General features: G+C 49.7%; 2 protein-coding genes across 2 annotated transcripts in view; one reads left to right on the plus strand and one right to left on the minus strand.

Annotated features, from left to right (window-relative positions):
- ACTR8 (actin related protein 8) overlaps positions 1 to 6,573 on the minus strand; it is an 87,437-nt gene extending 80,864 nt beyond the window's left edge. The window contains exons 1-2 of the mRNA XM_075321300.1: positions 6,312 to 6,573; positions 5,044 to 5,217 (exon numbers count right to left, since the gene is read on the minus strand). Coding sequence (XP_075177415.1) covers positions 5,044 to 5,217; positions 6,312 to 6,449 — 312 coding nt within the window. The 5' untranslated portion in view covers positions 6,450 to 6,573. The remainder of the gene's footprint in view (positions 1 to 5,043; positions 5,218 to 6,311) is intronic.
- A 27-nt stretch (positions 6,574 to 6,600) lies between these two features.
- Positions 6,601 to 13,790, plus strand: part of SELENOK (selenoprotein K) — a 47,730-nt gene continuing 40,540 nt past the window's right edge. The window contains exons 1-3 of the mRNA XM_075321301.1: positions 6,601 to 6,706; positions 12,369 to 12,459; positions 12,913 to 12,996. Coding sequence (XP_075177416.1) covers positions 6,688 to 6,706; positions 12,369 to 12,459; positions 12,913 to 12,996 — 194 coding nt within the window. The 5' untranslated portion in view covers positions 6,601 to 6,687. The remainder of the gene's footprint in view (positions 6,707 to 12,368; positions 12,460 to 12,912; positions 12,997 to 13,790) is intronic.

Consider the following 13,790-nt stretch of genomic DNA (forward strand, 5'->3'; position numbering starts at 1 on the left):
AGGATAAGAATATCTTCCACGTTCTGTGGTAGATCTTAGCAGACGTGTGCTTCCTAGCCTGTCTCATGGTGGCAACGACCCCTTGGGATAATCCTGAAGACGCTAGGATCCAGGACTCAATGGCCACACAGTCAGGTTCAGGGCCGCAGAATTCCGATGGAAAAACGGCCCTTGGGACAGTAAGTCTGGTCGGTCTGGTAGTGCCCACGGTTGGCCGACCGTGAGATGCCACAGATCCGGGTACCACGACCTCCTCGGCCAGTCTGGAGCGACGAGTATGACGCGGCTGCAATCGGATCTGATCTTGCGTAGCACTCTGGGCAGGAGTGCCAGAGGTGGAAACACATAAGGGAGCCGGAACTGCGACCAATCTTGCACCAAGGCGTCTACCGCCAGAGCACTTTGATCGCGAGACCGCGCCATGAAGGTCGGGACCTTGTTGTTGTGCCGAGACGCCATTAAGTCGACGTCCGGCACCCCCCAGCGGCAACAGATTTCCTGAAACACGTCCGGGTGAAGGGACCACTCCCCTGCGTCCATACCCTGGCGACTGAGGAAGTCCGCTTCCCAGTTTTCCACGCCCGGGATGTGAACCGCGGATATGGTGGATGCTCTGTCCTCCACCCACGTCAGAATCCGCCGGACTTCCTGGAAGGCTTGCCGGCTGCGTGTCCCTCCTTGGTGGTTGATGTATGCCACCGCTGTGGAGTTGTCCGACTGAATTCGGATCTGCTTTCCTTCCAGCCACTGCTGGAAGGCTAGTAGGGCCAGATACACTGCCCTGATTTCCAGAACATTGATCTGAAGGGTGGACTCCTGCTGAGTCCACGTACCCTGAGCCCTGTGGTGGAGAAAAACTGCTCCCCACCCTGACAGACTCGCGTCTGTCGTGACCACCGCCCAGGATGGGGGTAGGAAGGACCTTCCTTGTGATAATGAGGTGGGAAGAAGCCACCACTGCAGAGAGTCCTTGGCCGTCTGGGAAAGGGAGACTTCCCTGTTCAGGGATGTTGACTTTCCGTCCCATTGGCGGAGAATGTCCCACTGAAGTGGGCGCAGATAAAACTGCGCAAACGGGACTGCCTCCATTGCTGCCACCATCTTCCCTAGGAAGTGCATGAGGCGCCTTAAGGGGTGCGACTGACCTTGAAGGAGAGACTGCACCCCTGTTTGTAGTGACCGCTGCTTGTCCAGCGGAAGCTTCACTATCGCTGAGAGAGTATGAAACTCCATGCCAAGATACGTTAGTGATTGGGTCGGTGACAGATTGGACTTTGAAAAGTTGATGATCCACCCGAAAGTCTGGAGAGTCTCCAGGGCAACATTCAGGCTGTGTTGGCATGCCTCTTGAGAGGGTGCTTTTACAAGCAGATCGTCTAAGTAAGGGATCACCGAGTGTCCCTGAGAGTGCAAGATTGCTACCACTGCCGCCATGACCTTGGTGAAAACCCGTGGGGCTGTCGCCAGACCAAATGGCAGAGCTACGAATTGAAGATGGTCGTCTCCTATCACGAAACGTAGAAAGCGTTGGTGCTCTGTAGCAATCGGTACGTGGAGATAAGCATCTTTGATGTCTATCGATGCAAGGAAGTCTCCTTGAGACATTGAGGCAATGACGGAGCGGAGGGATTCCATCCGGAACCGCCTGGCGTTCACATGCTTGTTGAGCAGTTTTAGGTCCAGAACAGGACGGAATGAGCCGTCCTTTTTTGGCACCACAAAGAGATTGGAGTAAAAACCGTGCCCTTGTTCCTGAAGAGGAACAGGGATCACCACTCCTTCTGCTCTTAAAGAGCCCACCGCCTGCAGAAGGGCATCTGCTCGGTCGGGATGTGGGGAAGTTCTGAAGAACCGAGGCGGAGGACGAGAACTGAACTCTATCCTGTACCCGTGAGACAAAATGTCTGTTACCCACCGGTCCTTGACCTGTGGCAGCCAAATGTCGCAAAAGCGGGAGAGCCTGCCCCCAACCGAGGATGCGGAGAGAGGAGGCCGAAAGTCATGAGGCAGCCGGCTTGGAAGCGGTTCCTCCGGTTGCTTTCTTGGGGCGTGAGTGAGCCCGCCAGGCATCTGAGCTCCTTTGCTCCTTCTGAGTCCCTTTGGACGAGGAGAATTGGGGCTTGCCCGAGCCTCGAAAGGACCGAAACCTCGACTGCCACTTCTTCTGTTGAGGTTTGCTTGATCTGGGCTGGGGTAAGGAGGAGTCCTTACCCTTGGACTGTTTAATGATTTCAGCCAATTGCTCACCAAACAGTCTGTCTCCAGAAAGTGGCAAGCTGGTTAAACATTTCTTCGAAGCAGAATCTGCTTTCCATTCCTTTAACCACAAGGCTGTGCGCAAAACCACAGAGTTGGCGGACGCCATTGAGGTACGGCTCGTAGAGTCCAGTACCGCATTGATAGCGTAGGTCGCAAACGCAGACATTTGCGTAGTTAAGGACGCCACTCGCGGCACTGCTGGACGTATGATAGAGTCCACCTGTGCCAGACCAGCGGAAATAGCTTGGAGTGCCCACACGGCCGCGAATGCTGGAGCAAACGACGCGCCGATAGCTTCATAGACAGATTTTAACCAAAGGTCCATCTGTCTGTCGTTGGCATCTTTAAGTGAAGCGCCATCCTCTACTGCGACTATGGATCTAGCCGCAAGCCTGGATATTGGGGGATCCACCTTTGGACACTGGGTCCAGCGTTTGACCACGTCAGGGGGAAAGGGATAACGTGTATCCTTAAGACGTTTGGAGAAACGCTTGTCTGGATAAGCATGATGTTTCTGGACTGATTCTCTGAAGTCAGAGTGGTCCAGAAAAGTACTCAATTTACGCTTGGGATACCGGAAATGGAACTTCTCCTGCCGTGCAGCTGCCTCCTCTGCTGAAGGGGCTGGGGGAGAAATATCCAACAGTCTATTGATGGCCGCTATAAGGTCATTTACCATAGCGTCACCATCAGGGGTATCTAGATTGAGAGCGGTGTCAGGATTAGATTCCTGATCACCCACCTCTGTCCCCTCATACAGAGACTCTTCTCGCTGAGACCCTGACCAGTGTGATGACGTCGAGGGTCTTTCCCAGCGCGCCCCTTAGGCTGCCTGGGACTGTCATCCGAGTCAGAGTCTTCAGCCTGTGATGCCTGGGACCCCCTTGAAGTACGGATTAGTTCCAACTGAGGGGGACCGGGGAGCATAGACACAGCATTGTCCATGGACTGAGTAACTGGCCTGGACTGCAAGGTCTCCAGGATTTTTGTCATAGTCACAGACATCTTATCAGCAAAAGCTGCAAATTCTGTCCCCGTCACCGGGGCAGGGTTCACAGGCGTCTCTGCCTGGGCCACTACTACCATAGACTCTGGCTGCCGAAGTGGCACAGGGATTGAACATTGCACACAATGGGGGTCATTGGAACCTGCCGGTAGATTAGCCCCACATGCGGCACAAGCAGTGCATACCGCCTGTGCCTTGGCACCCTTGCGTTTTGCGGATGACATGTTGTTGTCTCCTCAGAGCAATAAGGGTATAAGCCAAGAAGCGACTGTACAGTGCAATATAAATATATATGGTACAGGGAAAAAGTGCACCAAATAACACTGTGGCACTAGTGGGGCCAGCACTTATGTGCAGCTTACCGCCCGCATAAACGCGGGTGTGTGGTCGCCAGAGCCCCTTGTCTGAGTCCCCCAGAGCCTGTGTCCGTTCTCCAGCCAGACTGCATGCAGGAATGGCTGCCGGCGTCCTGTGGAGAGGGGCGGGCCCTGGGCGTGTTGAGACCAAGAGCGGGAAACTTGCGTCCCCACTGTGCCCAGTGAGAGGGCTGGAGTATGTAAATAAGACTCCAGCCCTCGGCGCTGACTATAGAACAGCGTCTCTCCCTTTCCCTGACTGACAGGGTGGGGGCGGGAACGAAGCAGAGCTAGGCCGCAAAAGCCGGGGACTAGATTTATGAGCGCTGCCGCCGTAAAAGCGCGGTCAGCGCGAGTCCCCGGCGCACTACAAGTCCCAGCCGCGCCGCCGCTCCCGGAGCGGCCGGCGCGGTAGTTCCCAACCATAAAATCACTCAGCTAAGCTGCAGTGACTCTAACCCGAGCGCGCAGCGCTACTGCCCCCGGCGCACTAGCACACCCAGCAAGTCTGGAGTGTGCGTGGCCTTCTGTGCGGGGACACAGAGTACCTGAATGTTGCAGGGCCTTGTCCCTGACGGTACTCAGCTCCTCCAGCAGGGTCTCTGGGTCTGTGGATGGAGCCCGGCCTCAGGGTTTGGGGGCCGGTAAGATCCCACTTCCACAGAGCCCCTCAGGGGGATGGGGAAGGAAAGCAGCATGTGGGCTCCAGCCTCCGTACCCGCAATGGGTACCTCAACCTTACAAACCGCAAGTGGGGTGAGAAGGGAGCATGCTGGGGACCCTATATGGGCCCTCTTTTCTTCCATCCGATATAGTCAGCAGCTACTGCTGACTAAACAGTGGAGCTGTGCATGGATGTGTGCCTCCTTCGCACAAAGCTTGAAAACTGAGCATCCCGTGATCCCACGGGGGGTGTATAGCCAGAAGGGGAGGGGCCTTACACTTTTTAGTGTAATGCTTTGTGTGGCCTCCGGAGGCAGTAGCTATACACCCAATCGTCTGGGTCTCCCAATGGAGCGCCGAAGAAAAAAAAAATATGGCCCACAAAACGTTGACCTGCTCCTCTTTAGGTAAGATTGGTGCATATTCCAGCATTAGGGGGCCCAGGAGAGCAGGGAACCGATTCACAGGCCGGGTCCATTGGTTGCGTCTATCATCTATGGCCGGTGATGGAGAACTCCGAGAACCGCCTGTGCTGTGGCGGCCGTCTGATTGGCCGGCCTGGTGTGATGTCACATATACGTGACACCGCTACCATGATGTTGTCCCCGGCTAATCAGGCGTCCGTCACACAAGAGGCGCTTCTCAGAGTTCTGATTACTGCTACTAACGTCACATTCAGAGCCGGCCACGTGCAGACGTGAAATCCATGTGAATGGGGACCTACGGGCTGCGGAGGGCCCTGCATTACCCCACACTTACATTCAGCCCCTCTCTGAGCAGCCACTTGTCACAGGAGGAGGCCGGCTGCCCGGGCTGCCTGCGTCTTCTGCCGATTACATGGGGGATGGCTGCCGGGTGGCTGTCGGTGGCTCTGCCGATGCGCAAGGTGTTGGATCCGGGGTGCACGACCACAACGTAGTCACTCTGTATATGCTGCCAGAAAAGAAGCACAGGGATTACGGTATTATGGTGATACAGAGACATATTATATATACACATACATACACACCAGAGGAGGAGCCCGGGGAGGAGGAGACGGGGGCGATGTCCACACACAGGGGGCCGCATATGAGGATAATGATCATTAAATCCCACGTATGATGAAAAAAGATGTAAGAATTCTTTGCAGGATGAGAAGTGCACGGCTCCTCATCTGTGAGCACGGCTGTGGTGGGGCCGCTCCGGGGACAAGTTGGGGGGGGGGGGGGGGGCAGGGGGGTGGCGGCTGCGCTCCAGGGACGGGATGGGGGGGCAGTGCTCAGGGGACAGGTCTGGGGGGTTGGGGGAGGGCTGCTCTGGGGATGGGTCTGGGGGGCTGTGCTCCGGGCACGGGTCTAGGGGGGGAGGGCTGCTCCAGGGACAGGTATGTAAGGAAGGGGGAGGCTGCTCCGGGGACGGGTCTAGGGGGGGAGGGCTGCTCCAGGGACAGGTATGTAAGGAAGGGGGAGGCTGCTCCGGGGACGGGTCTAGGGGGGGAGGGCTGCTCCAGGGACAGGTATGTAAGGGGGAGGCTGCTCCGGGGACGGGTCTAGGGGGGGGAGGGCTGCTCCAGGGACAGGTATGTAAGGGGGAGGCTGCTCCGGGGACGGGTCTAGGGGGGGGGAGGGCTGCTCCAGGGACAGGTATGTAAGGGGGAGGCTGCTCCGGGGACGGGTCTAGGGGGGGAGGGCTGCTCCAGGGACAGGTATGTAAGGGGGAGGCTGCTCCGGGGACGGGTCTAGGGGGGGAGGGCTGCTCCAGGGACAGGTATGTAAGGGGGAGGCTGCTCCGGGGACGGGTCTAGGGGGGGGAGGGCTGCTCCAGGGACAGGTATGTAAGGGGGAGGCTGCTCCGGGGACGGTTTGGGGGGGGGGTTAGAGGCCACGCTCGGGGGACGGGTCTAGGGGAAGGCTGCGCATCTTCTATCACAGGACAGGAGGGGACAGAGACAACAAATCGGCGGCGTTGTCATACACACGTGTGAACCTGTTACCCAGGAGCACTTCACCCCATATAATACATATGACCTCCATCCACCAGACAGTCACCTCCTGCAGGGGCTCCGGGATGGCTGCTGGCACCACCGGCCGCTTCACCCCCCGCTGCTCCTTCTCCTTCTCTCTGCCGTTCTCCGGTTCCCCCTTTTCAGCCTGGGTCATAGCGGCCACCGAATTCCTGCCGCGCATGCGCGTAGCCACTTACTTTGCCCTCACACCCCTCCTCCTCCTGAGTGCCAGTAAGAGGGACAACCAGCGCTATCCCTGGGAGAGCGGACAAGAGGCAGCTAATTCCTGGGTGACGGCCCAACGTTGTTACAGGAAGATACGTTTCAGCCAATCAGCGCCCTCCAACTCACTGGTCACGTGACCAGGATATCCTCGAGCCGGAGCCTGAGACTGAGTCACCGTCCAGAGAAGACGAGACATGGTGTATATAGCGAACGGTGAGAGCGAGTGTATACTGTGTGTATGTATACTGTGCACAGTGTGTGTATATACTGTGTGTATACTGTGCACAGTGTGTGTATATACTGTGTGTATACTGTGCACAGTGTGTGTATATACTGTGTGTATACTGTGCACAGTGTGTGTATATACTGTGTGTATACTGTGCACAGTGTGTGTATATACTGTGTGTATACTGTGCACAGTGTGTGTATATACTGTGTGTATACTGTGCACAGTGTGTGTATATACTGTGTGTATACTGTGCACAGTGTGTGTATATACTGTGTGTATACTGTGCACAGTGTGTGTATATACTGTGTGTATACTGTGCACAGTGTGTGTATACTGTGTACAGTGTGTGTATACTGTGTGTATACTGTGTACAGTGTGTGTATATACTGTGTGTATGTATACTGTGTACAGTGTGTGTATGTATACTGTGTGTATGTATACTGTGTACAGTGTGTGTATGTATACTGTGTACAGAGAGCGAGTGTATACTGTGCACAGTGTGTGTATGTATACTGTGCACAGTGTGTGTATGTATACTGTGTACAGTGTGTGTATGTATACTGTGTACAGTGTGTGTGTATATACTGTGTATACTGTGTACAGTGTGTATGTATACTGTGTACAGAGAGCGAGTGTATACTGTGCACAGTGTGTGTATACTGTGTGTATACTGTGTACAGTGTGTGTATACTGTGTACAGTGTGTGTATACTGTGTGTATACTGTGTACAGTGTGTGTATATACTGTGTGTATGTATACTGTGTACAGTATGTGTATGTATACTGTGTGTATGTATACCGTGTACAGTGTGTGTATGTATACTGTGTACAGAGAGCGAGTGTATACTGTGCAGTGTGTGTATGTATACTGTGTACAGTGTGTGTATGTATACTGTGTACAGAGAGCGAGTGTATACTGTGTACAGTGTGTGTATGTATACTGTGTACAGTGTGTGTATGTATACTGTGTACAGTGTGTGTGTATATACTGTGTATACTGTGTACAGTGTGTGTATATACTGTGTGTATGTATACTGTGTGTATGTATACTGTGTACAGTGTGTGTATACTGTACAGTGTGTGAATACTGTGTACAGTGTGTGTATATAGCGAACGGTGAGAGCGAGTGTATACTGTGCACAGTGTGTGTATGTATACTGTGTGTATGTATACTGTGTGCAGAGAGCGAGTGTATACTGTGCAGTGTGTGTATGTATACTGTGTGTATGTATACTGTGCACAGTATGTGTGTATACTGTGTATATACTGTGCACAGTGTGTGTATATACTGTGTATATACTGTGTATATACTGTGTATATACTGTGCACAGTGTGTGTGTATGTATACTGTGTGCAGAGAGCGAGTATATACTGTGTACAGTGTGTATATACTGTGTACAGAGTGTGTATGTATACTGTGTGCAGAGAGCGAGTATATACTGTGTACAGTGTGTATATACTGTGTACAGTGTGTGTATATACTGTGTACAGAGAGCGAGTATATACTGTGTGTGCTGTGTACAGTGTGTATATACTGTGTGCAGAGAGCGTGTATATACTGTGTGTGCTGTGTACAGTGTGTATATACTGTGTGCAGAGAGCGTGAGTGTATATATACTGTGTGTGCTGTGTACAGTGTGTGTATATACTGTGTGCAGAGAGCGTGTATATACTGTGTGCAGAGAGCGTGTATATACTGTGTGTATATACTGTGTGTGCTGTGTACAGTGTGTGTATATACTGTGTGCAGAGAGCGTGTATATACTGTGTGTATATACTGTGTGTGCTGTGTACAGTGTGTGTATATACTGTGTGCAGAGAGCGTGTGTATACTGTGTGCAGAGAGCGTGTATATACTGTGTGTATATACTGTGTGTGCTGTGTACAGTGTGTGTATATACTGTGTGCTGAGAGCGTGTATATACTGTATGTATATACTGTGTGTGCTGTGTACAGTGTGTGTATATACTGTGTGCAGAGAGCGTGTATATACTGTGTGTGCTGTGTACAGTGTGTGTATATACTGTGTGCAGAGAGCGTGAGTGTATATATACTCTGTGCGTATATGTACATATACAAATGTAGGTGTGCGCACTGTGTGTGTATATATATATATATATATATATATATATATATATATATATATATATATATATATATAATATTGTAATATTGTGTGTGTGTGCGCGCACGCGGTCTATATATATATATATATATATATGAGTGTATGGCGGCGCTCCGTGTATATATATATATGAGTGTATGGCGGCGCTCCGTGTATATATATATATATATATATGAGTGTATGGCGGCGCTCCGTGTATATATATATATATATATATATATATATAATAATAATAATAATAATTTTATTCATTTATATAGCGCTATTAATTCCATAGCACTTTACATATGAGTGTATGGTGGCGCTCCGTGTATATATATATATATGAGTGTATGGCGGCGCTCCGTGTATATATATATATATATATGAGTGTATGGTGGCGCTCCGTGTATATATATATATGAGTGTATGGCGGCGCTCCGTGTATATATATATATATATATGAGTGTATGGTGGCGCTCCGTGTATATATATATATGAGTGTATGGTGGCGCTCCGTGTATATATATATATATATGAGTGTATGGCGGCGCTCCGTGTATATATATATATGAGTGTATGGCGGCGCTCCGTGTATATATATATATGAGTGTATGGTGGCGCTCCGTGTATATATATATATATATGAGTGTATGGCGGCGCTCCGTGTATATATATATATATGAGTGTATGGTGGCGCTCCGTGTATATATATATATATATGAGTGTATGGTGGCGCTCCGTGTATATATATATATGAGTGTATGGCGGCGCTCCGTGTATATATATATATGAGTGTATGGCGGCGCTCCGTGTATATATATATATGAGTGTATGGCGGCGCTCCGTGTATATATATATATGAGTGTATGGTGGCGCTCCGTGTATATATATATATATGAGTGTATGGTGGCGCTCCGTGTATATATATATATATGAGTGTATGGCGGCGCTCCGTGTATATATATATATGAGTGTATGGCGGCGCTCCGTGTATATATATATATATATGAGTGTATGGCGGCGCTCCGTGTATATATATATATGAGTGTATGGCGGCGCTCCGTGTATATATATATATATGAGTGTATGGCGGCGCTCCGTGTATATATATATATGAGTGTATGGCGGCGCTCCGTGTATATATATATATGAGTGTATGGCGGCGCTCCGTGTATATATATATATGAGTGTATGGCGGCGCTCCGTGTATATATATATATGAGTGTATGGCGGCGCTCCGTGTATATATATATATGAGTGTATGGTGGCGCTCCGTGTATATATATATATATGAGTGTATGGCGGCGCTCCGTGTATATATATATATGAGTGTATGGCGGCGCTCCGTGTATATATATATATATGAGTGTATGGTGGCGCTCCGTGTATATATATATATATATGAGTGTATGGCGGCGCTCCGTGTATATATATATATATGAGTGTATGGCGGCGCTCCGTGTATATATATATATGAGTGTATGGCGGCGCTCCGTGTGTATATCAGACATACTTGGAGTAGCAAAATCAACAGTCGGGTACATTCTGAGAAAAAAGGAATTGACTGGTGAGCTTGGGAACTCAAAAAGGCCTGGGCGTGCATGGATGACAACAGTGGTGGATGATCGCCGCATACTATCTTTGGTGAAGAAGAACCCGTTCACAACATCAACTGAAGTCCAGAACACTCTCAGTGAAGTAGGTGTATCTGTCTCTAAGTCACCAGTAAAGAGAAGACTCCATGAAAGTAAATACAAAGGGTTCACATCTAGATGCAAACCATTCATCAATTCCAAAAATAGACAGGCCAGAGTTACATTTGCTGAAAAACACCTCATGAAGCCAGCTCAGTTCTGGAAAAGTATTCTATGGACAGATGAGACCAAGATCAACCTGTACCAGAATGATGGGAAGAAAAAAGTGTGGAGAAGAAAGGGAACGGCACATGATCCAAGGCACATCACATCCTCTGTAAAACATGGTGGAGGCAACGTGATGGCATGGGCATGCATGGCTTTCAATGGCACTGGGTCACTTGTGTTTATTGATGACATAACAGCAGACAAGAGTAGCCGGATGAATTCTGAAGTGTACCGGGATATACTTTCAGCCCAGATTCAGCCAAATGCCGCAAAGTTGATCGGACGGCGCTTCATAGTACAGATGGACAATGACCCCAAGCATACAGCCAAAGCTACCCAGGAGTTCATGAGTGCAAAAAAGTGGAACATTCTGCAATGGCCAAGTCAATCACCAGATCTTAACCCAATTGAGCATGCATTTCACTTGCTCAAATCCAGACTTAAGACGGAAAGACCCACAAACAAGCAAGACCTGAAGGCTGCGGCTGTAAAGGCCTGGCAAAGCATTAAGAAGGAGGAAACCCAGCGTTTGGTGATGTCCATGGGTTCCAGACTTAAGGCAGTGATTGCCTCCAAAGGATTCGCAACAAAATATTGAAAATAAAAATATTTTGTTTGGGTTTGGTTTATTTGTCCAATTACTTTTGACCTCCTAAAATGTGGAGTGTTTGTAAAGAAATGTGACAATTCCTACAATTTCTATCAGATATTTTTGTTCAAACCTTCAAATTAAACGTTACAATCTGCACTTGAATTCTGTTGTAGAGGTTTCATTTCAAATCCAATGTGGTGGCATGCAGAGCCCAACTCGCCAAAATTGTGTCACTGTCCAAAGATTTCTGGACCTAACTGTATATGAGTGTATGGAGGCGCTCCGTGTATATATATATATGAGTGTATGGCGTCGCTCCGTGTATATCTATGAGTGTATGGCGGCGCTCCGTGTATATCTATGAGTGTATGGCGGCGCTCCGTGTATATCTATGAGTGTATGGCGTCGCTCCGTGTATATCTATGAGTGTATGGCGGCGCTCCGTGTATATCTATGAGTGTATGGCGACGCTCCGTGTATATCTATGAGTGTATGGCGGCGCTCCGTGTATATCTATGAGTGTATGGCGGCGCTCCGTGTATATCTATGAGTGTATGGCGGCGCTCCGTGTATATATATATATATATATATATATATATATATATATATATATATATATAGGTGTATGGCGGCGCTTTGTGTGTGTATATATATATATATAATGTGTGCGTGCTCTCTGGGTGCCAGCAGCCGGTCTGAGCGTTGCGATGTGATCGTCGTCCATGTTATATGGCCGTCTGACCGCACTTACATTCTGACTAGACGCATCTACTCGATACAAGTGGATTGAGCGAGGCCGCGCACATGTAGTCAGATTGCATATCGCGTACTTGTCTTGCCGCTGGTGTGGAGAATCCTGACAGTGTGTACGGTGCGCGCTGTGACGACTCACAAGTCTGCAGCCAAACATGGACATCCCCCTTTAACTTCACAATAGACAGTTCTGTATTGCGCAGATCCAGCCGCTCTGAAAATGAGACTTTTTAAAACTTTTGATTTCATTTTTTGCAGCTGTGATTATTTTATATGTTTTTTCAGCAGATATTTGTCTTGAGAATGAATCTTAAATCGTGTTTGTCTTCTTAGGGCAAGTGTTGGACGGCCAGCAGAGATCTCCATGGAGGCTGTCCTTCATCACAGACATGTTCTGGGGGATCACAGACTTTATTGTCTTGTTGTGAGTATCCGCCCGTTTAGATGTGTTATGTGTAAGGCGTCTTAGCGAGTGATGGTCAGCTCTTGGGGTGTACTATATATTGCTGCTCAGTAGTGGTCTAACCACAGAAACCCCCAATAATCTGAAGATGAAAGTGACCCGGGCCGTCAGCACTTCTCCGCACAGCGCCTCTGCAGTCTGTGCTCGGAACTGCAGCTGAGCCCCATGGAAGGGATTAGGGCCGAGTGACCGCGACAAAACTCTCCTTTGCTGGGAGAGCGGTCACTGTGTGTATGTGGGGGAGGAATGAAATACTGCGCTGAATTATAAAAATTGATATCTCCCCCTCTCTGACAAAAAATGTCCATGTCCCTGCAGAAATATATTTGCAAACGAGTAATCAGCACAAACATGATGCAGACTGGTAAAAATAAACTGTGTCCTAACTATTTATTTTTGTTTTTTCATCTTTAGCTTTCAGAGTATGATTCGGCCCGACCTAACAAGAAGAGGGTGTTCAAATTCTTCATCCAGATCAGGATATGATGATGGCAGAGGGTAAAGTGCTCCGTGGTTACAACATTACTCTGCATGGGACATATACACGGTTTAGCTGTGACTAGTGATGAGCAGGCACTACCATGCTCGGGTGCTCAGTACTGGTAACTAGTGATGAGCGGGCACTACCATGCTCGGGTGCTCAGTACTGGTAACTAGTGATGAGCGGGCACTACCATGCTCGGGTGCTCAGTACTGGTAACTAGTGATGAGCGGGCACTACCATGCTCGGGTGCTCAGTACTGGTAACTAGTGATGAGCGGGCACTACCATGCTCGGGTGCTCAGTACTGGTAACTAGTGATGAGCGGGCACTACCATGCTCGGGTGCTTTGTACTGGTAACTAGTGATGAGCGGGCACTACCATGCTCGGGTGCTCAGTACTGGTAACTAGTGATGAGCGGGCACTACCATGCTCGGGTGCTCAGTACTGGTAACTAGTGATGAGCGGACACTACCATGCTCGGGTGCTCAGTACTGGTAACTAGTGATGAGTGAGCACTACCATGCTCAGGTGCTCTGTACTCGTAACTAGTGATGAGCGGACACTACCATGCTCGGGTGCTCAGAACTCGTAACTGGTGATGAGCGAGCACTACCATGCTCGGGTGCTCAGTGCTGGTAACTAGTGATGAGCGGGCACTACCATGCTCGGGTGCTCAGTACTGGTAACTAGTGATGAGTGGCCACTACCATGCTCGGGTGCTCGGTACTCATAACTAGTGATGAGCAGGCACTACCATGCTCAGGTACTCGTAACTAGTGATGAGTGGGCACTACCATGCTCGGGTGCT

This window comes from Anomaloglossus baeobatrachus, chromosome 8 (genome assembly GCF_048569485.1).
Source record: "Anomaloglossus baeobatrachus isolate aAnoBae1 chromosome 8, aAnoBae1.hap1, whole genome shotgun sequence".
NCBI classification, from domain to species: domain Eukaryota; kingdom Metazoa; phylum Chordata; class Amphibia; order Anura; family Aromobatidae; genus Anomaloglossus; species Anomaloglossus baeobatrachus.